The 25,746-nt window shown below is 37.3% G+C and overlaps 1 protein-coding gene across 1 annotated transcript in view; it reads left to right on the forward strand.

Moving 5' to 3' along the window:
• LOC139724020 (ADP-sugar pyrophosphatase-like) overlaps positions 1-25,746 on the forward strand; it is a gene marked incomplete at its 5' end in the record, with an annotated part of 131,155 nt that overhangs the window by 19,850 nt on the left and 85,559 nt on the right. The window contains one exon of the mRNA XM_071635218.1: positions 4,872-4,979. Within this exon, the coding sequence (XP_071491319.1) occupies positions 4,872-4,979 (108 nt within the window). The remainder of the gene's footprint in view (positions 1-4,871; positions 4,980-25,746) is intronic.

Genomic DNA, 25,746 nt, shown 5'->3' on the forward strand with positions numbered 1-25,746 from the left:
TAAATTGTACATGTTCATCTTCTTCTTGAAAACCACCAGATGGATTTTCACCAAACTTGGCAAGTTGCATGCCTAGGGGGTTAGGATATAAATTTGTTCAAAATATTGAATTAAGGAATTTTTACAAATTTTCTTCTCCAGAACCAGAAGTGATAGAGCTAAGTTAGTACATTGATAACTGTTATTTACACTTTGTTCATGGCAGAATATTAGAGGGTGCCCCTCTTGGCGCTGGGGGGGGGGGGGGGGGGATGGTCAAAATTTGGACCTAAATTCTACATTTTCATCTTCTTCTTGAAAACAGCATAATGCATTTTCACCAAACTTGGCAGGTAGCACACCTAGGGGATAGGATCTCAATTTGTTGGAATGGGCACCGTGCTCCCCTTGGGGGCCCCTAGGGAGCTATAAACCTCCCAAATTAAGAAATATTCAAAATTATTCTTTGTATAATCAGAAGTGATCGAGCTTATAAGGAGACTGTACAGTTCTGGTTGAGGTGAGGATTTAGCTTTAACTTTTTGCGAGATATTCAGAAACCACTCTATGAGATGTCAGAGAGTGTGCAATTCTGAGGGGAATCAAAAGTTTATTTGATGAAAATCGTTAAATGGCAGCGATATCCAAAAACAAGTCATGTCATGGCCTGTTACCTTTTATTATTATCACTTTTTTAGATATCTCAGCCATTTGAAAACCCATTTTCATCACAAAAAAAAAAAAATCTCTTTTATATTTCATAAGAGGTTTCTCATTATCTCACTTAGGAATGTTATAAACCTGAATCCTCACCTCAACCAGTACTGTACAGTCCTTTTAACTCTTTGTTTTTTCTTTTCAAACTGCATATTTAGTCAAACTTTCTAAGTATAGTGTACCTGGCTGGTATTTTTACCAGGGTAAGGAAATATGCAAATGGACACCGTGCACCCACCTCTCACAGCTGCACCCTGCTCCACAAGTTTTCAATGTTGTCAGGTAAGAGTCTGCAAGAATACTGGGAAGGTGAACTTGCAATACTCAGGTGACCAAAAGACCCCGGGTCTCTTGTCATCATCCACATGTGACGAGCTGCTTCAAAAAACTGGAAGGACTTCTGTAAGTTCACTCTCCGAATCCATGAGAAATGACAATACAGCACACTACGCTACAGCAACGAACAGGCGAGAGAAACTGGGAAGTCAATCTTTGGCATAAACTCTCCGCTCAGATGTCCACAAAATGTGAAGAAAAGCATGGTCATGATGGTCATGCCTTCTGAGGACTGCTAAGGACTTCGAAAAATTTAGACCAACAACGTGCACAATTGAAATCATGTGTAAAAGAAGTAAACCAAAACTTCTGAATCGCTGAAGAGGACTGTGAACAAGTATCTTACCACTCTGTCAGTCCAAGACATAGCTTTTCGCATTGGCAACATGAGCATGAGAAAGCAGGGCAATCAAACAACCTCCGTTTGTGAAACTTCCAAAACAGAAACTGGCACATATCAGCCATCAATGCCTCAACTAGAGCCTCAATGCGACTCGCTGTATATCAAGGCTACCTCGCTACTGCCTTTTAGAAGCAGAAAGATGTGGTGTAGAAGAGCACAAGCACTACAGCTGATAAGACGATCTACAAACTGTCTAGATCTACATACAGTGTGCAAGCCTAGATCCTTCAGTGATAGGCAACAGGTCCACTTTCCGAGCCAAGATAAGCTCATCCTTACAGCTATCAGTATCAGTATGATGTCCCATTCACAGGCAGACAGAGTACACCTACCACCAGATCTGCCTACCACTAGTACTTGTGAGAATCTTCGTGGTCAAAAGGCTAACCCATGGTGAGGAATCACTGGTGACACACGATCTTATACCCTGTTCTCAAAGACCCTTCACAAGGATGGGAGGGGCATGTGAGATCCTAGGCCACAATTCTGACTATTTAGAGTGGGATGTACTCCAGAATTCCAGTCAAATACCAATCTGAGGGAACTTGAATGGTTCAGAGGAAAACATCTCTCACAACTAATTGCCCCAAAACAGTCAGGGGGGTTCCAAATTCCAAAGCTACCCCAACTTCACCAGCCAAGAATTCACCAACCAAGAACCCCCCCCCGACAAATTAATCCCACAGACGTTTTCGTGCAAGGGGAAACCAACAAGGAACCCTTCCCCCACCTTGACCGCAATGACAATGCATCCCTGCAGGGTTGGGGATCCCACATCACAGACAGAAAGGTTTAGGATGTTGGGGGCAAGAATATGCAAAATGGCATGCAAACATGCTGGATGTGAAAGCAGTCCAACAAGCACGAAGGGAATTTCAAAGACAAGTACTAAACAAACTGTGCATACTAATAAAGTCAAACAACATGATGGTAGTGTCTAACATAAACAGGCAAGGGGGCACAAGATCTCTAACCCCTTTCTGTGACGGGAGACTCTAAAATAGTGCCTGAAGCGTAACATTTCACTAAAAGCATGCCATATACTGGGAAAGGAGAACTATGTGATAGATTTTTGTCTGGTGGGTACTCTATATGACACATCCTGAAATCAACATGTTTACATCTTCTCTAGACAAACAACTCCCCATGTACTGCATGAAGCATCACAACCCACAAGCTCATGCAATGGACATACCCTCAATGCCATGGAGAGGAATACTGGAGTACGCATTCCCACCTTTTCCATGATCCCAAAAGTACTTGAGAAGATGACAGCGGACAAAGCCTGCTAGCAACTAGGGATAGACTGGCGGTAGTGTCACTGCCTGGAAAGCAGTGGATGGCAGGTTCGAGTCCCGAGGTTCCTTTTTTAAACATGTTCATTAACCCTATTTCTGTCACACAAGGTGAAGCCAGACTGCTCAGACATTTTGTAGTTTGCAGACACAAGATTGTTGATGGCCATTTCTGAATGTTATTATTGACATTAATGTGTCATGTTATACGTCATTTCAAAGCTTTTGGTCTAAACTTTCATATTGTGTAATAATCTGAGTGAGGGCACCCTTACCCTCGTATGTCACATAATTATCATTTGCAGACTTACTTCTACATGTTACCACCTCATTTTTTTCACACAACATGCTCTTATATCACAAAAAGGTCTCACAAATGTTATAGAGAATATATTCAGCTTTCAGATGATATGTTTATGACCATAAGATAGTCACATCATATTCACCAACCTCAATCAGTCGAGCTCCCCTCGAGATTCAGCAGCGTAGTCTTATGCTGTATCAGAGTGAAAGTGACATGGCTGGAAGCAGTAATGACAAACAATTTTGTATTCATGCAACCATAAGTTCTGCATTGTTGTTCCATCAAAGACATTCATTTACTAGTCTGAATAGCATGTATTGCTATAAACCAGTATCATGGACAAAATCGACAAAATTCAAATTCGCATCCATCGTAGAGTACTTTGTGCAGCGTTTTAAGTGGCTGCTATGGGAAGCAGTGGTAAAGTCATAAGTAGTCGCATCAAATTTGCATCCATCATAGAGTACTTTGTGCAGCGTTTTAAGTGGCTGCTATGGGAAGCAGTGGTAAAGTCATAAGTAGTCGCATCAAATTTACATCCATCATAGAGTACTTTGTGCAGCGTTTTAACCCTAATCAGGCTGGGCTTTTTTGGCTATGCTATATCGGGGGGGCGGATTCCGCCCCCCCTTCAGATCTCGCCTATGGAACGCGTGATCGCACCGAAAATCGGCACACGCGGTACCCGCGACGTATACTATCAAAATGTGTGGTTGCTTTCTCCGAAAAATTGTTCTCATATTTTATATTAATTAATTATTGTAATTTATGCATAAAATCAGTTTTGGGCTCTAAATCACTTATTAATGCTCTAATTAAGCTAATTTCTTTTTTAATATGTTTCTTGTATCATTCTCCTGAGACATAGGTTAAAAAAAAATCTGTATCGAAATTAATTTCTTATGTATTTGATTGTTTTTTTGAATTTCTTATGTATTTCTTTGTTTTTCAACCTTTTGTTTTTGTTTGTTTTTTGGCCAAAATTTGTCACAGACATTTTTTGAAGCTTTATTATGCTAAAATGAATTAATTTCGTCCATTCTAAGTCAAGATATGAATTTTTATGTGAATTAATTGAAAAAACACAATTTGCATTGGATTTGTACACAAAATCACGTTTTGGAGCAATTTTGGGGTTGACAAATTTTTTTCGAACGGGTGTCACGTCAAAACCGTACGCGCGGGTGCAACAATTTTGGTCTCAAAAGTTGCGCGATACTTGAAAGAAAAAAGTCATGAAACATCGCGGCGGGAGCTTACTGCGCTGCGAAGATATTGCGCGAAACGTCGAGGGGAGGGCGGATTCCGCCCCCCCCCCCCCCCCCCCAGCCTGATTAGGGTTAAGTGGCTGCTATGGGAAGCAGTGGTAAAGTCATAAGTAGTTGCATCAAATTTGCATCCATCATAGAGTACTTTGTGCAGTGTTTTAAGTGGCTGCTATGGGAAGCAGTGGTAAAGTCATAAGTAGTCGCATCAAATTCGCATCCATCATAGAGTACTTTGTGCAGCGTTTTAAGTGGCTGCTATGGGAAGCAGTGGTGAAGTCATAAGTAGTCTCAGTTGCCAAGTGCTCGTAGTTTCTAAAGTCTTGCTTGAACACTGGCATCATGACTTTTTATGTTTTATGTATGTGGAAAACAATGAAATGTAGGCCTTAACACTGAATTAGAATCACCTCGTTTACCAAAAGTGCAAAATGTGAACATGCTGCATGACACCTGAAATGTGACTGTTCATTGCAAGCCACTAGAATATTGTCTTCTGCATGCAACCTAGTAGATTGCTCAAGGATGTGACATTTCGCTAACACTGTATTTTCTTATTTGTCTTTGTTTAGCTGTGGCTATGATTGCCATTCTCAACAGGCTGTTACACTATGACTGCCTAGTCTTGGTCAAGCAGTTCAGACCACCCCTCAAGCTGTACACCATTGAATTTCCTGCAGGTAAAATTTCACCCTTAACAACATAATTATTTGTTTTACTAGCAACACCCGTGGAAATCCACGGGTCTGAGGGCCTTTACTTTTCTTTTCATATACGATTTTGCACATTTTTATTGAAATTTGAAGGAAAAAAAAAGTTTTCTCAATCCTTCGTTAAATTGTGCTCTCTTCTACCCATGACCACCCTTCCCAGAAATTTAATATTACATTAAAAGCAGTACCTGCGCGGCGATCTGGTCCATTGGTTGGGATCTTCCCGCCACTTGCTTTTATTATAGAACTTGAGTTCCGAGGGGTAATCTGCACCCGTTGAAGTCCAACGATTGTCTTGTTGTCCCTCACCCACCCCCACACACATACACATTTCCACCCCCACAGAACAAAAAACAAAAACAAAAACAAACATTCGGGGAAAAATTACTAAAAATGCTTATGAGATTCCCTGAAAGTTCTGCCCACAGATTCTTCCCATTGAAACAGGGAGATACCCTTGACCCTTTGACTTTGATATTGATTACCCCCTGCTCTTGCCTCCATACAGGAACCCGTGGGAATCCATGGCTGGTCTCAGGGCGTCATATTTTTTTATTCATATTTCTTTTCCCACGTTATGAGAGTAAAATAAAATATTTTCTTCTTCATTTACTACCTCCTTTTAGTTTTTATCACCAAAACTTCATTTGATAGGTCATAGAACCATCCGTTTATCTGCTTCAGACTGTACATCATCATTATTAATATTATCATATTGTTATCATTATTATTATTATTATTTGGGGAGGGGGAGATAGGGAGATCATGGCCATTATTTTCACACCCGTGGCAATCCACGGGTCTCAGGGCTTCGTATTTTTTCTTTGATATTTCTTTACCCACGTTATAAGAGAAGAAATACACATGGAATATTTTTGTCTTCATTTGCTCCCTCATTTCTGTTTTTTATCACAAAAACTTGGTTGGATGGATCGTAGAACCACCCGTTTATCTCTTTGAGACTGTTAATTATCATTGTTATTATCATTATTATTATTATTATTATTTGGGTGGAGAGGAGATCATAGTCATTCGGTTTTATTATAATTCTATATAATTCATCGACATAGGGATGACTCAAGGGAATTAAGGAAAAAAGTTTATAGGTCAAGGATAGTGAATATCTTTTTTTCCGTCATGTGCAAGGTTACTCTACGCTTGATGAATGATTCAAATAGCTTCATTATCATTAATATTTCATTTTAACATTAAAACAATCCATGCAGTACCTGTTTGTGTCTCTTCCGTCCACTCTTCGTTATGGATCATAGCACCCCCCCCCCCCCATTCATTTGCATTGACCTATTGTCTGATTTCAGTGTGTCATTGTTATTGATGTTGTAATTATTATTATTATTATTATTATTATTATTATTATTATTATTAGGGGGAGAGAGTAGATTCATAATATAGGGATGAATCAAGGGAGGCGAAAATGTTAATTTGTTAAGAATTGTAAAAATCTGTTTCCCCCATTTTTCTGCTCTTGATAACAGGCTTTTCTGAAGAAAATCCTGCGCAAACTGTCCAAAACTGCTTTACTGCACTAACATACGTAATCTTGTGCTGAGTAGGACTACTTCATAGACCCCCAGTGTTTTGTTGCTGTTGTGCGGAGAAAAAAAAAAATATTTTAGTCTTCATTTGCTCCCTCCTTTTCGTTTTTATCACCCAAACTTGGTTTATAGATCATAGAACCACTCGTTTATCTGCTTCAGACTGTATAATATTATCATTATTATTATTATATTATCATTATTATTATCATTATTATTTGGGGAGGGGGAGATCATAGTCATTAGGTTTTAGGCACCCGTGGGAATCCATGGGTCTCAGGGCCCCGTTTTTTTTTTTTTCTTTAATATTTCTTTTCCCACGTTATGAGAGAAAGAATAGAATATTTTGTCTTCATTTTCTCCCTCCCTTTTATTTTTATCACCAAACTTGGTTTGATGGATCATAGAACCACTCCGTTTTTTTTTTCACTGTGCTTCAAAAATAGGTCGTCGGCAAAGCGAACAGACTACACCAACGTCCGCGCATGTCTTATGAATATGTTTACAGCAGCTGCAGTAAACGAATGGACAGCGGCGCATGTTATCTCTAATGGAAGGGCACAACTGGCACGGTCATGTCCTAGTTAAGTGGATATATAGCTGTCCTAAACAGTCTGAGTACAATGATACCCAACTCGAGAGTAAACTCAATTACGTACCTGAGCTGCATAGTATCCTGTAGTTGTGCAAAAATACAATAAAATAACAACATTCATTGTTTTCATTTGGGCACTCCAATGGCGAACTGTACGTAAATGCCCTGTATAACTGCGCCTTGTATTACCGTATGAGAGTCCATATCACATGCACGCAGAGAGTGTTCCGTGTATCGTCCATACATACACAGGCTACACACTGGCATACCCGTGAGTACATTGTGTGTGTGCGTGTGTGTCCGCCAAAGATTACATGGATTTCGCTGCACCCCATTATCTTTAGTATCCCACTGTCTCTGCAAGCTGAAAGATGGACGATCGAGAAAGCAGGAGTCCAGCGCAGAATTTGGAGAATATTAACACGCGTGGCTCTTTCGTCACGCACAATCATGCCTTATGCATCTATCTGATTAATTTTTCTTTGTTGTCCTCGATGTCAACACGGAGGTGGAGCGCGGACTAAACCCGCGCTGTTCGATGCAGGATACTCTCCCGCGGCCGACGGCACCGGTCGCAGTGGCCCAGAGCCAACCGCTTCAGTGGAGATAGGCAATCCATCGACGCCAGAAAAAAAACAGGGAATACATAAGGCTGCGACAACAACAACAACTTAGCGTATTATATATATAGATAGTGGACCACATTCTGTTGTTAGATTTAAAACTATGCCTTACTGTGTCATATTATATCCCATTAGAGAAGTGAGCAGTATGTATATTTCAATCAACATCACATGATGTCATATCATCTGAAATCAATAAAGTGAAATGTAATTTCATGAAGTAATGTTTCTGGCATTCATTTGCGCGTATCTCTGTCATTTTTGCTCACTATTCTCCCAAATTTGGATATATGCTATACCAATACCTTATAAACGATTGTCTTTTGAGCCAGTGCCATTGTTTTCAATTTGATGATGTCATCATTTTTTTTTTTAATTAATTCATAAAGTCGGTAAGCCAAACATCATGCATGAATAGATTAGGCCAAGATCTTCCCCGAGAGCTGATTCAGTAAGGCTGAAATGCTCTTTTCAGGGCATTTTTAGCTGAAAATTTACTGGGACCGCTGTGATATGTAGTGGATCATACTATAGAATTGTAGTGCTCAAGTGATATGAGAGGATTTGTCTCTATACTATCCTGGGCTGGCCATGTTTCTACAATTCCAGCCTTAGATTTGAAACCCAACGAGAAGAGACAGCTACCATTGGTGTATAGGCCTACATGCCCTTGCTTTTTTCTCTTTTGAGATATATGCTCCTCTGAAAAAACTGGAACTTACGTTCTTGTTGAAGAGTCAGCCTCGTCAAGCTCAGCTGCAGTTGAGCATGACGCTATTACCAGGGCGTACTGCAGCACTACACCCCACAGGTCAGTTTCACGGTAAAGGGTGTAACTTTCAATTTTTAGCCTTTTGGCCCACCCTGAACACATAGATTTACAGATCTCAAAGATTTTTTCCCATGTGAGTCACCTTATGAGTAGCCACCTTGGGTAGCATAATCAGGTCCAGGTATTGATGCATTTTGTTTTGACAGTCACATATGTACCCTAAAAATGACTATTTTGTTGCATTGAAATTTATATAACATTTTTGAAATGTTAATAATTTTCTACAGCAACTGCAGAGATCTAATTTTTTATGTTAAAAGCATAGTTGTTTGGTCAATTGAAATGACCAAATTAGTTTGGTTTGCATCTGGCCCTTTATTTTAGAATGCTATGACTTCAAATTTGAGGTTTCGGAGGCTTCATTTTCCGTTAACAATTGTTTACAAACTTTGATGGACAGTAATGATCAGTGGGTGTGTTTTGGTTACTTTCTTTTATGCTGAAAATAGTAAGGTACATCTAAACTTTAGACTTACATCAAAGTTCACTTGATTCTAGGGCTATTTGAAATTTTGTGATAATTTGATTCCATCAAGTGAAATTTCCGTTAGCAATTTTGAAGCCTCCGAAACAAAGTGTTTAGTCAAATAATATGAATATAGATAAGAGAAGCGACCTAATCTATATGTCAAAATGTAGGATATGGGGCCCTAACCTAATAGACCAAAAATAGTTAAGATCCGCCAAACTCTCTGAAAATAGGAGACAATACAAATTTTCTGTTAACACGTGAAGCCTCCGAGACTCATTGAAGCCTCCGAAACAACAAAAACATCTAATTTGACATTTCTGATAAATTCTTTGAGTGTCTGCCCCAAATTATGCCATGAAATCATCAACAGACATGGACAGACAACAAAAATGATAAAAACATTATGATACTGCAATAATTTTTTGAGCCAATACACTTTATAGAGAAAAAGTGGTTTCGGAGGCTTCAAACGGATGTTAACACTGCATTTTTGTGATTATATCTATTTATATATCTATACGATTTACCTATTTTTCTTAAACAGTGCAGACGTGTCACACATAACTCACCTTTTCATTCAGCAATAAAATATGAGCAGATGAGGATGTTGCCCTACAAATATGTTTAAACAGTGTATATCAACCAAAAAAGACACAATTTATCCATCACTTTCTACATAACACACATGATTTTCATAAAAGCATAAGGCATACCAAATCGATTTTCCAGATGTTTCGGAGGCTTCATTTTATGTTAACAGCATGTAAATGAAATGTTTTGATTACAATTGTGTAATTCTAAGTCTATCAAATAACTGTTTGGACCGAATGAGACGTAATGATTCCTCAAGCAAGGTGTAGATAGTTGTTTAAATGTATGAAAAGCATTTATTTTGTAGGTTTCCTTTTGAAACAATGGAACAGGCTAGATATTGTGAGCAATGAAAGTGACTTCCAGCTTGCGTGCATGCCCACATCTGGCAACAGTAGTGCAACAAAGCAAGTAGTTGTGGATACATCAATGTTCTTTATAAGTTGGATAACTCATTTTTACTCTTGAGAGAAGTTGAAGTGTTGTGACCATATTTGTATCACTCTTTTGACTGGTTACACTTTGATAATGAAGACCAAACAATTACTTGATTATTTAGTGTTAAATACACTTTTTTTAAAAAGAACTGAACACTATTCCTGTCCTGAAGATTCAAGGACTTTAATAGATGGTTATTCAAGAGGGAAGCATACACTTAACTAAGAAATATATTACTTTTGAATTTAAGGTTCTATCTTTTATGCATGATCAAGAGCAAATGGTGGAAAATATTTTTTGGATTTTTACACTTTCGACTCACTATCATTTGAGTGTAATAGTTTCAAAACACAATCTTTTACATGTCCCTTTATAACCCATTGACAAATCCATTCCATTGTTACTCACATGGCATTTGTTTTTGCCATACTAAAATCTTGACTTTTTTAGCTTTCCATTTCTTAACAAGTTCTTTGGCTTTCATTTCCAATACTTATTTGGAGGAAAGTAATTAATCAATAAATTTGTGAGTGGATTTGAAAATAGCTAACGTCTTGCAGATTATCATTTCTGTGGTGTGACTTGGATCACAGGGTACTGTTTTGGAATTTTGACATTTGATTACTTCATTCAGACAGGTTTTCTTATGTCAGTCTGTATGTCAGATCTAATGCATGCTAGGTGCAACACAATCTTGATACTGTACCCTATTTTCCATACTTTATTATGCTGGCATGGACCACTTGACTATTTTTGATTAAACAAAATGTAACTTGTGTTACGAAACATCTCTTTGCATACACGTGTGAGACTCTATGACATGTTTGCGGATGTAGTTCTCAGTGCAGTAAATGGACAGTAATGGTTGGGATAGGATTGTTTATAAATGACATATAGACCTCTACTTATAAATAGCCTGTTGTCATGGGGTACATGTACATGTAGTTTACATGGGTGGGTGACTGGAGAAATTATGTTCATGAAGAACAATGTTGAAATGATTGAAATCTTTATAATCTGTTTAGTCCTGGCTTTTCTGGAAAAAGTTACAAGCCCCTAACTATTTTGAAATTCAAAGGGTTAAAACTGTAGTCTGTGGGTTTATATACTATTTAAAACAAACTTGTAGGTTTCTAACAAACTTAGATATTTAAACACATTTGCTGCTTTTTAATTTTTTGCTAAAAAGGTTGTCATTTTTAGAAACAGTAAAAGTTCTGTTAGCAATTTCTCAATGTGTACCTTCAAAAACAGGTTGTAGCTGTCACAGGAGTCACACAAATTGGAATTTTATGAAATAACTATAAAAAAAGAAGCCTTTGAAGAATTAGTAAATTAAAAATTAAATTATATGAAACAGGGGTGACTTGTATACCACATAAAAAGAAAGTAAAATTCTAACTGTCATATACTATAAGGAACTATACATTTGGTCAACATTTTTTTTTAATTCAAATTCATACACAGTCATGGGTAGGGTATGTACATTTATCTTTTCAACAGGCGATTCAAAAAGATGAATGGGATCTTGACCATTTCAATTTCTATTGAGCTCCATGATAATATCACCAATATATTGATTATTCCAACTCCATTTTGATGATGACAGTTTGATGATGACCCTTACATGGAATGGCTGTTCTATGACCATGATCACTGCATTTGATAGCTATAGTAGGGGATATCAGGCATGGTCCATATGCAAAAGAATGTTTACAAGCCTTTTTTCCCCTTTCTATATTTTACAATGCTATGTTGTAATCTAACCGTCATGCCATCACATAGTCTATTTTCTATCCCTTTCTCATCAACAGTTGAAATTGATTTCACATAAAAACAATTATGATGGGTGGTTTACAATGTATGTCAATATACATCCCACAAACTGCACTTATAAAGCAAGCAAGCATAATCTTTGCATTAAGTCGAGCTACAGTTCAAACTCATTGAAAGTAATTCTCACTGCATTATGATGAAAAGTTTGACAAATGCATACAGCTGTACGTGTGTAGCCTAATCATGTTCTGCATTGCCAAAGTCATGCATAGGCAAATACAGTGTACATTGTATGTATACAACTGAGCATAAAGATTTAAGATATTTTTCTTTGTCTCTTAACATACATGTTGGAAAGCCTTTTTTCTGCATACAAATAAACACTATTTTACATGTTACAACATTGTTAGTTGTGTATTTGGAAACAATCAGCTGCATTAATGTATTTCATATCACCTTAAAATGGACCATTTTTGCATGTTAACAGTTATGATGAAGCCTCCGAAACATGCATTGCTGCCAACTTTAAGCCACAAAAAAAGAAAAAAGATGTTTCTAATCAGTGTACTTTTATTGCTACTGTTGCAGTTCCCTTTAGAATCATATTGCCTCTTGTAATGTCATAAATTTGAACTTAGCATTGCTCAAAGTGTACACAGTTTGTTATTCACTTTTGTGGAAGCCAATTTCCTTATAATAATAAGTATGAAGGGTAAACATTATGCACTGCCATAAAATGTACTCTGTACATTTGTATACTGTTATTCACATTTTATTGATGCCCTGTCGTTATTCTAGCATGTAGTGATAGTTGCTTACTGTAGTTTTATTATTTTAAGTGAATACAAGACTAGAACTTTGTGTTAGCAGTTTTGAAGCCTCTGAAACACACTAGTTTGTTAACTGAAGCCTCCGAAACTCACAAGTCTGAAAATTTCAACTTTGTCAAAAATAATAGAATTTCTTTGGGATTTTGGTTGATAAATGTTTGTTACCAAGAGATAATTTAGGGCTATGTTTAGAGTGGCTCTTGCTTCTAGAACATTCTTTTAACTTAAAAATAATTTGTCAGGTACCATTTTTACCGTAGAATTTGAAGTTCACATCCAAATAATTGCAAGAGTGAATATCTGTTGGGGGAAAAGTGTTTTGATATTTCAAATACATGTTCACAGCAAATGAAAAGTTGCATTACATCCACCATTTATCTTCATTTGGTTGCTGTGGGTGACCAAAACATTCTTGTTGTTTTTACCTAAATTTATCTAAAATTCCATAATAGTCACTTCATTTTTCATATTTAGCCAAAGAATTAAGCTCTGGAATGACAAAATATTGAAAATATAGACATTCCTATATAAAATAAAAGCAAAGATAGAAATGGAAACACAACTTTAATTTTTGACCCTTGCCACATCAAAGTTACACCCTTTACTGTGAAACTGACCAACACTAATAGCGGGCTCAGCAATGAAAAGAGTTCATTGCGTAGAACGTGGGATTGTTTGTGCTTTAATTCGTTGATTGTTGTACATGTACTTGTAACTGTAACTGAAAATAGTTTTAACTTCAATTGCCAAGAGAAACCCATCGCCTCTTCATGGCCACAGATTAATCAACACATTCATCTTTGAATCTTTGGCATTCCGCTTGACACGAACACGGCCATGCTCATTGGGTTGCACTGTCAATTTGGAAAAAAGCACGCCAAAACACGTCTGAAATTTTCTTCCTTGTTCCTAGTTTATAACATCAAATAATTTTATGAAACTGGTATTGTGGTCCCTTTCAAAGACTATAATTTCCTAAACGCACTTTAGAAATCGCAACATATCATACTAAAACTGCTGTAATTTGCCCAAAAAAAAAAATCCTCCCAGTAACACCTTTCATGTGCGATTTGCATGGAACGTGTATTCACATTTAGCTTGGTCGATGCAGGCCAGCGGTGCTGTTTCCTGTAGTAATGACGTCTCTGCATATCATTAGCATAGATTAGATCGAGAGCAGTTTTTCGATTTTGGCAAGAAGCACTCTCTGAAACTACTATTATTTCTTCATAATTACATAGTGGAAGACAAATGTTTCATACTAAGATGAAGATCATCAGTGCTCTTAAAGGTTTTATGACATACAAATGCATATTGATTTGTGTTGATTCATGATACCCTCAACATCACTTTTGCCGTGAACCGAATATCTAGAAACATTCCATACATTCATATAGTAATAGCGTAAGGGGACGCGGGGGGGTCTGCCTTATGTATTCTCCGTTTTCTTCTGGGCAATTTGGTGTGGCTCTCTCCTCCGAAGTTGTAGGCTCTGGGCCCCCGTGACTGGTGCCGCTGGCCACAGGAGGGCCTCTTCTTCTACGGAGGCCGGGTTTCGTCCGAGCTCCGCCTCTGTTTCAATGTCGAGGGCGGCAAAGAAAAATTGATTAGATAGATGCATAATGCATGATGTGCGTGACGAAAGAGCCGAACGTTTTTATATTCACCGAATTCTGCATAACTGGACTCTTTAGCTATCGTGCGCAAACTTTGATCCTGCATATATATTTATCGATTGCGCTGGACTCCTACTTTGTCGATCGTCCAGCTATTCGCTTGCAGAGACAGCGGGACACTAAAGATGATAGGCAGCAAAAGCTCTGTCATCTTTGATGGACACACACGCACGATGTATTGTGGGTATCGCAGTGTGTGGGCTACAGCTGTGTGTGTATTGTGCCTGCGTCGCAGACAATGCACAGGACATTGGATGCACTCCCTGTGTACTGGACTCTTTCGGCCATCGTGCGCAGTCACATGTACACTTCAGCAATGGCACTGGACTCTTTTTTGATCGCCTAGCTGATTGCTCGCAGAGACAGTGTACATGCACAAACGGGTATCGCAGAGTGGCCTGCATGATGTATAACAAATAATGTATTCTATTGTGCCTGTGTTGTGCGTGCACCACGGTAATACACGGGAGCTTGCATATTTCGCTATGGGCGAGCCCAATTGAAAGCTATGAATGCTGTATTTTATTGTACTTTCCTGCTTTTGCACAACTACAGGATTCTGTGCACCTCGGGTAAGTCATTGAGTTTACTCTAAAATCGGGTATCATTGTACTCAGACTGTTTAGGATGGCTAAATATCCACTTTACTGGGACATGGCCGTGCCAGTCGTTACCACACAAGACCATTCGCTTACTGCTGCGCATGCAGAACGAGCAACCTGGGGCAGCCTGTCAGATTATCGCTGTATCCCTTCACTATATGTAGTGATACACTGTAGGCCTATTGTATCAAACTTCAACAAATGCACAGGATTCCTAACCGTATTTAGGATGTTGTAATGTTAACTCAAAGGCCTGAATTCACAAAGGTGGTACAATTGAAACCACGGTTTAAACCGTGGACAATTTGTATTGAGCGCCAAGTGTCGCATGGCCTATTTTGTAGTGAAATCAGTCATTTCGTCAACGAAATGACAACATTTTGTTGACTAAATGAAAATTTCGTCGGCGAAATGACTGATTTCGTAATGAAATAGGCCATGTAACACTTGGCGCTCAATACAAATTGTACATGGTTTAAACTATGGTTTCAATTGTACCAACTTTGTGAATTCGGGCCAAGGTGACGAGCATGTCCTAGAATCGTGTTGGCCATTACACTTTACAGTTACTGTGTGTACATGTTATGAGACTCGCGAGAGTTGACTCAATGACTCGCTTGCATTGACTGCAGTAGATCCCTACAACCTACAGCATAGGGGTTGGGGAAATAGTTAATACATGTCAGTTGTGTAATGCTACGCTACAATGAATGAAAGTGATAGTCTTGAAACTGTACAAAAATTTCAAGACAATAACTCTCTGGAAATTTGCCTAGGATATCTCCCTTCCCCGTTATCTCTCCCTCTCTATCTCATCATTGGTAGAACTGTGCAGTGGAATAGTGAGCTTAAGGGGAAAAGCACAACAACAACAGCAACAAAAATGCTAGAATTTCATGAAGTATGTCTACTCAGCACAAGATCATGTAGTAGTAGTAATAATAATAATGACAATAAAACAGTCTGAAGCAGATGAATGGGGGGGGGGGTTCTATGATCCATCAAAAAAGAGTGGGGGGAAGAGACACAAATGGGTGTTTTTTTATGTTTGAAAATAAATATAATTGATGATGTCTGTTTGAACCTTTTATCAAGCGTAGAGTAACTTTCACCTGATGGAAAAAAACAAAAACATATTCACAGTCCTTGACGACTTGATTCATCCGTATAGTAATGCGTCCAAAAACCTAATGGCTATGATCTCTCATTCCCCCAAAATAATAATAATGATAATAATAATAATAACAATAATAATAATAATAATAATGAAAGACCATCTAAAGCAGATAAACGGGTGGTTCTATGATCCATCAAACAAACTTGTGTATTAAAAACAAGCAAAAGGAGTTAGGAAACAAAGGTGAAAATATTCTAATTTTTTCTCTCATAGCGTTGGAAAATAAATATGAATGAAAAAATTTATTTATTTAATTATTTAATCAATAAAAATGTGAAAAATTGAATATGAAAAAGATATAAGGCCCTCAGACCCATGGATTTCCACTGGTGCTGTTAGTTTTTTAATCATTTTTTTTTCTATTTTTTTTTTTTAGATTACTTGGACATGCCCACAATTAAAAAAAAAAACTTTCAAACCAAGATTCTCGTTATGACCTCATCTGTCAATCTTTGCTAAAGCATTGATATGTTTAACAAAAGACATTGGATTGCAACTTCCCCTCGACTCAGCATAACTTGGATGTTTCTGTAATATCAATGTGACTGACAAAAGACATGGCGTGCATAGCATGTCTGTATTATGTAAAGTATGTACGCAGCACAACATTCACAGGTTGGGATGATGGTCGGACTTGGGAGAGCGAGCGCATGTTTCTCAGGTACGACCATATCATGACCGCCAATCACATTGTTTGGTCTTTGATTGCGCGGTAAACCAGCCTAAAACTAAAGTACTGATACAGTTGAACCTCTCTTATCAAGCCTCCCTTTATCCGGATCTCTCTATTATACGGATGCAATCTCGCCGTGATTTTTTTTAGAAATAATTACGGGAGGAAAGGAGGATTCCCAACTCCTTGAGAACTCCTACACAAACACACATGAATTACATATTACTTCCAACATGATTAACATACATTACATCAAATTTTCTTCCAAATTGCTTACCTTCAGACATTTTACCATCTCCAAACACCCCCAAATCATCGCAAAAACATGGACAGATTATGCGCTCAAGTCCTCTCATATCGCATTGCCACCGTAGGTCCATACACAGCCGTCGATATGACTAGATAGACATGCATTGTTTCGAGTCATTGGCTGAGCAACGAATGATATTGAACACTCAAAAATTGTTCACACACAGTATACACACAAAGAGAAAGAGGGAGACCATCTAACAATGGCGACCTACAGTCGACTTTGCCGAGCTGTGATGATCGAATTTTGAAGTGTAGTTTCTTCGACTCGTACTATTTATTTTCAAGATCTGCTTGATACATTTCTTAATAATTATTTAGCTAAATCATCCCAAGAATTTATAAAAGAAAATGATTTCATTCTTGCAAACACGAACCTCTATTTTGGGGTCTGTTACTGAGTGTAACAATGAAAAGGTTGCAGTATACACATTACTACATGTGGTACTACAATGGGCTACATCAGTACATGTGTATGTATATCAGTACATGTATAAAGCATTGAGTCTCCCGTATCCGGCCAAATCCCTTATCCGGATGAGCCTCGGTCCCGACTTGTCCGGATACGAGAGGTTCAACTGTATATGATATTGATACGGGGGAAAATGAACTTGACTGCGTTGAAGATCATTATGGAGATGGGGTTTTGCATGCACGGGTTTATCAAAACGTTGATGATTATACCCCCGCCAAACGAAGTTTGAAGGGGGTATATAGGAATCAGCGGACGGTCGGTCGGGCGGTCGGTCCATTGCAAATCTTGCGTCGCGAACTACTTCCTCAGTTTTCAACCGATTCCCATAAAACTTGGCACAGATGTGTGCCTTGGGTTGTAGATGTGCAAGACGTATTTTTTGACAGTACCCAAAAGTACGTTGCCATGGTAACGGCATATTATGGGCAAAAATGGGTACAAATCTTGCGTCGCGAACTCCTCCCACAGTTTTTGATCAATTTTTATGAAATTAGGTACAGATGTTCATCTGAATATGTTAATGTGCAAGACACATATTTCCGCAGTGGCAAAAAGTGCGTTGCCGTGGTAACGGCATGTTATTGGTAAAATATAGGGCAAAATGCTTCATGGCAAAACTGCTTCATCAGTGTTCTTCCAATTCTCATGGAATTCATATTGAATGTTTGTCTTAGGATATAGGTCAGCATGACACATTTCTTGACAGTGACAAAAAGTATGTTGCCATGGTAACAGCTCACATATTATGAGCCAAAATGATGGAAAATTTTGTGTTGCAAACTACTTCCTCAGTTTTTGCCCAATTTCCATGAAATTTGGTACAGATGTGTGCCTTTGGTTGTAGATGTGCAAGACGCATTTTTCGACAGTACCCGAAAGTACGTTGCCATGGTAACGGCATATTAATGGCAGAAGATCAAGGAAAGATCTTGTGAATTTAACTACTTCCTCAGTTTTTTGACCAAAGCTTATGAAATGTTGTTTGGCGGGGGTATAACCAGTCGCTGTAGCGACATTTCTAGTTTTTGTTTTGTTTTGTTTTTTGTCTGTGCGTGAGATGATGTTAGATCAGCGTGAAAGTGTGAGATTTGGTCAAAACGTGTTCGATTCTCATGATCAATGTGTGAGAGTTGGCAGCCCTGAAGCGGTATTGTAATGGAATTATACTGCTGCATTTCTGAAACATATGAGCCTAAAACTACATTTACATTGTTCAGTGTATTTGTTTAGGTTTTTCAGAGTATTGGTTTCTCTGCTTAGGGCTAATGTCCACTAGGTTGCAGGCTAGCAAATTCTGTCATTTTGGCATCCTGTCTGCATCAGACGCTTAAAAGTGTGCGAATCGGCTTGTCCTGGGACATTCCTAGTAATCTCTGTGGACTGACTGCAGACATTCCTAGGAGTGTTCTCGGAATCACTCAGGGACAGTGTGAAATACCCCGGAATATACTAATCATAGTCGGACAGCATTAACATATAGGATTACACCAGGAGTGGTACAATTATGAACAAGAACAATTAGGATGAGTTGCTGATAACGATAAGTTATAATGCGGACAGTATAAGGAAATAGGGCAAAGTTGTAAATTTGGAGGCGACTTTCAATTTTTCTCATTTGACTGCTATAGCCGTCATGAGCACATGGAGGTCACACCAGCTGAAATTCACTTTGCATACTTGCCAACATTTTCATTTGAGAAAGCAGTAGAATCCAGGATGCCTATGCGAGCAGCGCTAGCTTGAATGCTAATGAAATCTTTTAAAAGCGGTAGTCTACCACCAAATGCGGTAGAGTTGGCAAGTATGACTTTGCCTTATTGCTTTAAATACAAGCTGTGAGAGATGCAAGATAGCACTGGTCCTGGTCACGACCCCCTTTGAATGGGTTAGGATGGTCCAATTTTAGCAAGTTTTTCAAGCTTAGAACTTAGTACTTAACAAAGGCAAACTGAAGGAAACTGACCAGAAAATGAATATAACTTATTAGTGGAAAAATGAGCAAAGAAAATGGGATTCTGTCCAGCTTCGAACGAGAGACCTCTGGATTGCTAGCTTGGTGCCCTGCCGACTGAGCTATAGAAGGCCCTAGGACAGTGTTCATCCCAGAAATCCGTAATTCTCAATGCTCGAATGGCCAGTAGCTGTAGCAAACTTAGTACTTTGACACAAGTATAAAAATAATTGAAAAAAAAAAGATTTTGACCTAGTTCCACCATAGTACAAACAATGTACTATGTAATGGCAACTATTAAAAATCCCTCAAATGAAAATGATTTCTGGAAAGAACGAAACAAAACAAAAAACGGTTTACTTGGAGCAGAGGGGGCTGCCTCCTCTTCTTCCTAGTTATTGTTGACAGAGTTTCCACTGCCTTTAGCTGTGCCTTCTTCATTGGGAACCAGGAAATGCTGACATTATGCCTGTTCCTCATCAGAGGAAGAGAGGTTCGGCTGCGGGGCTAGGATGGGGACCTCACCCCTCCCCCTTCTTTGTGTTTCTATGTTTCATAGGCATAATGCTGTATTGATTTTTCACTTTCAAAATCGTTCTGGTTGTAGGAATCTGTTGACTCTTTCATTTCCTTACCACAAATGTCCGTAGCGGCTTCATGCACTTGCATTTCTGTAATAATGATGAAGGATAAATTTATATTGCGCAGCTACTGTAATATAATCAAACGATCTGATTTTTTTTCCTCATTACTATTATCCTTATAAGTTTGCATCACAATGTCAACCTGCCACACACACACACGCATCTCATAGTTATGCAGTTCTGTTATAATGCTAATTTGAACAGATTGCAGTTGTGTTAAAATGTTATATAACAGAGATCTGTGTACGGTTGTCAGACACCGGGAAATTTTTTCCAGTTATGTTCTAAGTCTGTAAACACTCTCCTAAAACTTCTGGCTTTGTAGCTTTTTTCTTTCTCAATAGTGATTCGTTCATCGACCCCAAGAATGTTCACGGCTACTTTTCATTTGTTTGAGCTTACGTGTGGGTAGGTTCTGTTTGTATGCTGTTCACATTAATGGAGTCGTGGTCACTTACCCTGTGTCCCGGTATGCAGCCTACTACATTGGGATAAAGAACCCTTTGTTTATAATGTGAACAGTCATGTGTTACATGTATGCATGACTGTCCCATTAAGTTATCCAGTTAAGTTTTATTCCCACTATATATGATTCTGATTACCTCACAATAATCAAGGAATATAGTTTGATATATTTGATTTCTTCCCTTTTTTTCGTATGTACATGACTACCTTTTCCGTGTTTGCTACTGTTTACTAAAAAAAAAAACCGTTAACCGTGTTTAGTTGTCCTTTTTGTCCCCTACTTTGAAAATTTATCTGATTTGAGACTAGCAATGTTCAATTCTCATGTTACGACACGATTTGCGTATGTATGTATGTTGTCTTTCTGTCCTTCTTTCTCTGTCATCTTCCTTGTGTTTGTCCTCTCTCACCTATCTTCTTTTTCAGAATTCTCTGTTTATGTGTATTTGCCTACTTGCTGTACGATTCGCGAAACCAGAATTGTTTGTGCTTCACCTACATGTATGTCAAAATATCTTATACCTCAACCCCGGCAGTTGATATGCTTTCATTTTGGATTTTATGCTCCTCCTTATGGCTAGTCAACTCAATTCAGCGTTTGATTCCCTTAATGATGATGAACTCTATGATTTGTTTAGATGCTCCCCTACAGAATTAAGTCGGATAAATTCACGTTCTTCTGCTACTTTTGATAACCTCATTGCCAATAATGTTAATTTATCTTCGAAAGATTTATATGATGATTACGATTGTGAATATGATTCCTCCCATATTTCTTCAAAGTATGTTACAGTTGATCAATTCACAGATCTTGTCAAAAGTTTTTCAGAAAGTACATTTTCAATGTTACATCTGAATATCAGGAGTATAAATAAGCATTTTGATGATTTACAGATATTATTAGGTAATCAAATGAAAAAACAAATTTCTGTAATAGGTTTAACGGAAACATGGTTATCTTCTGATATTAATTTACCATACGCATTAAATGGTTATGAGTTAATTGTCAATAATAGAGTGAATAGGACGGGTGGGGGTGTTGCGTTTTATTTATCACAGAAATTTGAGTTTACTGTTTGTGAGGAATTACAAATTATGAATGATACTATAGAGTCCTTGTTTGTGGAAATTTCCATTCCGCAAAATAAAAACATTATTGTTGGTATTGTTTATAGACCCCCAAGTTCTAATCCTAAAGATTTTTTGAGTTGTATTGTAAATTTATTAAAAAATCCCCTGTTGGTAAATAAAAATATTTTTATAATGGGTGATTTTAATATTGATTTGATTAAAAATTATGATAATACGTCACAAGAATTTTTTGAAATATTTTTGTCAGCCTCATATTTGCCATTAATTTCGAAACCCACACGTGTTACAAATCATTCCGCCACCCTTCTTGATAATGTTTTCACTAATGTATTGCAAATTTTAAACTCTTCTATTATTTTATCTGATATGACTGATCATTTCCCTATTATAGCGTGTTTTGATCTCGGGTATTCGGTAAATAAATTTGGTTTTTCTCCAACCAGACGTAGAGCTACACCAGAAAATTTGGCTAGCCTTGGTGCTAGCCTAGAAAGGGCTGATTGGTCTAGTGTTTACGATAGTGATGACGTTAATATATCATTTAACAATTTTTCAGGGATAATTAGTAATTGTTTAGATGAGTATATACCTAAATCAAAAGATAAGTTAGTTAATTATAAAACATCCCCCAGATTTCCGTGGATATCAAAATCTCTTCTTCGTTCAATCAATAGGAAAAATAGGCTATGTTATAAATTCAAAATGGAAAAAACTGAGAAGTCAAAAGAAAAATATACTTCCTATAGAAATACTTTAACTAAGATTATACGGTTAGAAAAGAGGAAATATTATATGTTTCAGTTAGAAAAATATAAACATGATATGAAGAATACATGGAAGGTTTTGAACCAGGCCATGAATATATCAAAAAAGAAATCAAATATTACAACAATAAGATATGGCAACAAAATATATGAAGATCCAAGTGACATAGCTGATATTTTTAACTCTTATTTTTCAATGATTGGGGAGAATTTGGCTAGAAGGGTACCACAGTCAAATACGCATTTTCAACATTTTTAGGTCAACCAAACCCAAGTTCTATCTTTTTTGTTCCAACTACGAAATATGAAGTTATTGATATTGTTACTGCAATGAATGACAAGCGAAGTGCTGGTTACGATGACATAAGTAATTTTATTTTAAAGGGAATTATATTTTCAATCGCTGACCCACTTTCACATATTTTTAATAGATCTATATCATGTGGTGTTTTTCCTGATTTTATGAAAATAGCTAAGGTTTTCCCTTTATTCAAAAAAGGCGATAGTTCTGATATGAGTAATGACAGGCCCATTTCCTTTCATCTTTATCTAAAGTTTTGGAAAAATTGATATTTAAAAGAACAATTAATTTTTGAACTTTTCATAACGTTTTTACAAATTCTCAATTTGGGTTTCGTCAAAAACACAGTACCATTCATGCCCTTTTGAAGTTTATCGACCACGCAGCGCATACTATTGATAATCATTCTCATCTTATTGGTATATTCCTGGACTTCTCCAAGGCCTTTGACACAATAAATCATGAAATCTTATTTTACAAGTTGTCTCATTATGGGATAAGGGGGAAGGCCTTGGAGTGGTTCAGGAGCTACCTGCAAAACCGCAAACAATACGTATCTCTGAACGAGAACGTTTCAAGTCTCGAATTCATTAAATGTGGCGTCCCACAAGGTAGCTTATTAGGTCCTTTACTTTTTATCATTTATATCAATGATTTTTGCAGATCATCCGACGTGTTGTCATTTATACTTTTTGCTGATGAGTCAAATGTTTTCTTTTCACATCAAAATCCAGATGAACTCGTGCACATAGTTAATTCCGAATTAAAAAAAGTGACCCAATGGATAAGAGCTAACAAATTATCTCTTAATCTTTTGAAAACTAAGTATATGTTATTTAGTAACTCTACAGAAGTTTTACGTAAAGAGATTATTTTTGATGACATTCAAATAGAACGCGTATCTCATATAAAATTCCTGGGGATTACAGTAGACGATAAATTTTCATGGAGGCCACATATTATTAACATAAAGTACAATAATATCACGTAATATTGGAATCATTAATAGACTTAAGTTTCATATTCCATTGTCTTCTTTGCTGACGTTATATTTCTCTTTAATTTTACCTTATCTTAACTACGGTCTTTTAGCATGGGGTAACGCTCATCAAACTTTACTAGATAGATTACTGGTATTACAAAAAAAGGCACTTCATGTTATTTGTGGCGTCCCGCCACGTTCCCATACAGATCCATTATTCACTAAATATAAGATTTTAAAAATCAAAGATTTGTATTTTTTTCAACTTGGACAGTTTATGTTTAATTTCAACACAAATGCACTTCCCTGTATATTCGATTCAATGTTTGCAAGGAATCAATTTTTCCATAATTATCCCACCAGACAATCTTCTGAGTTTCATCTACCTCTTCTGAGAACATTATTGGCTCAGAATACATTTATATACACAGGCCCTAGATTCTGGAATTCATTAAGTAGCGAAATAAAAAATTCTCCTTCTTTGTATTCCTTTAAGCGTAAGTTGAAATCCTTTCTGTTAAACCCTCTCTGATGTTCGTTTTTGTTAATCAAGTTCCAACAACCACAGGGTTTATCATCCAACCATCAATCAATTGATTTCTGAATTCGTTAATTTATGAAATAGCCATTATAATTTCTACACAGCTGTATGCAACCACCGGCTGTTTAAAGAATTTCTTCAATTCCCTCTTCAATTCTCTCTTTCGTTTCTTTGATCAGCGTGTAGGCATTCTCTGTCTGTCTTCCTTCCTTCATTTCATTTTCCACCTTTCTGTCTAGTCGTGTCATGTTATTGTGTGTCTCCCGTTTGTTTCCGTCTTGTGCAAATCATACTTGTGTCCAGCATGTACAAATAAGTATTTAGTTAGAGTTTCTTGAGTGGTTCACAATCTACAAGCTTGCTTTTTAGTGGACCTCTCAGTTCTCCTTTTTTTCAACTGAAACAAAGACTTGTATTATTTTGCGTATACATAAAATGTTACTTTATTATTGTATCATTTGATATCATTTGTAAGTTGTGTGTATACGATTGTGATAATAACCTAATTCATACTGTGTTGTGTTTTGTTGGAAAAAGGAGAATGAAATAAAATGAAATGAAATATACTGTACTGTGCATTACAAAGTATTAATCACGACATACATAATTCAATCATAGAATGCATTGTTCAAAAGATGAGTTTTTAACCTGATCTTAAACTCATTAACTGTAGGCATAGCTGCTTGCCTTACAATCAGAGGGAGATAATTCCGTAATTTTTGTGTGCACAGCATACAAGAATGCCCTGTCACCAAGAGTAGCTTTTGATTTCTGTGATATATTTCAACAGTGTTTGATCCCATGAACTTTGGAGATGGTAGAGTATTTGAAATGATGATTTTAACTCTTCAAGTTCCTGTGTGTGCACTGGTGCTGTACCATGAATAGCTCTATATGATCAACAGAGTTTTAAATCTCTTCTTTACAAGCAACCCAATGTAACGCACGTAATAGTGGACTACAATGAGAAAAACAGGGAGAATTGCAAACTAATCTGGCACATGCATTTCGCACCCTTTGTACAACTGTAGTTTACCTAACTGATTGGCGGGTAAAGTTGTTACAATAATGCAATCTACACTGTATTTGTGACAAATGCATGGATGATTTTTGTTTTCTGTGCTTTCCTGTGTCGAATGCTTTTGAGAATATGTGCAATATTAAAAACATGATAAAATGAATTCTTATATAGTTCAGGGATATGTCTGTCAAAAGCTAGGCGTGAATCAAACCACACTCCCAGATTTTGTGCAGAATCAACAGGAAAAATATCAACATCAATCACTTTTAGGCTTTCAGTGCATGATTTTGAAACTTGCTGTTGAGTGCCACATGTTACGAATTCAGTTTTCTTATCATTGAGTAGAAG

This window comes from Diadema antillarum, unplaced genomic scaffold (genome assembly GCF_040938485.1).
Source record: "Diadema antillarum isolate AM-2024a unplaced genomic scaffold, OU_Dant_1.0 scf00000205, whole genome shotgun sequence".
Lineage (NCBI taxonomy): Eukaryota > Metazoa > Echinodermata > Echinoidea > Diadematoida > Diadematidae > Diadema > Diadema antillarum.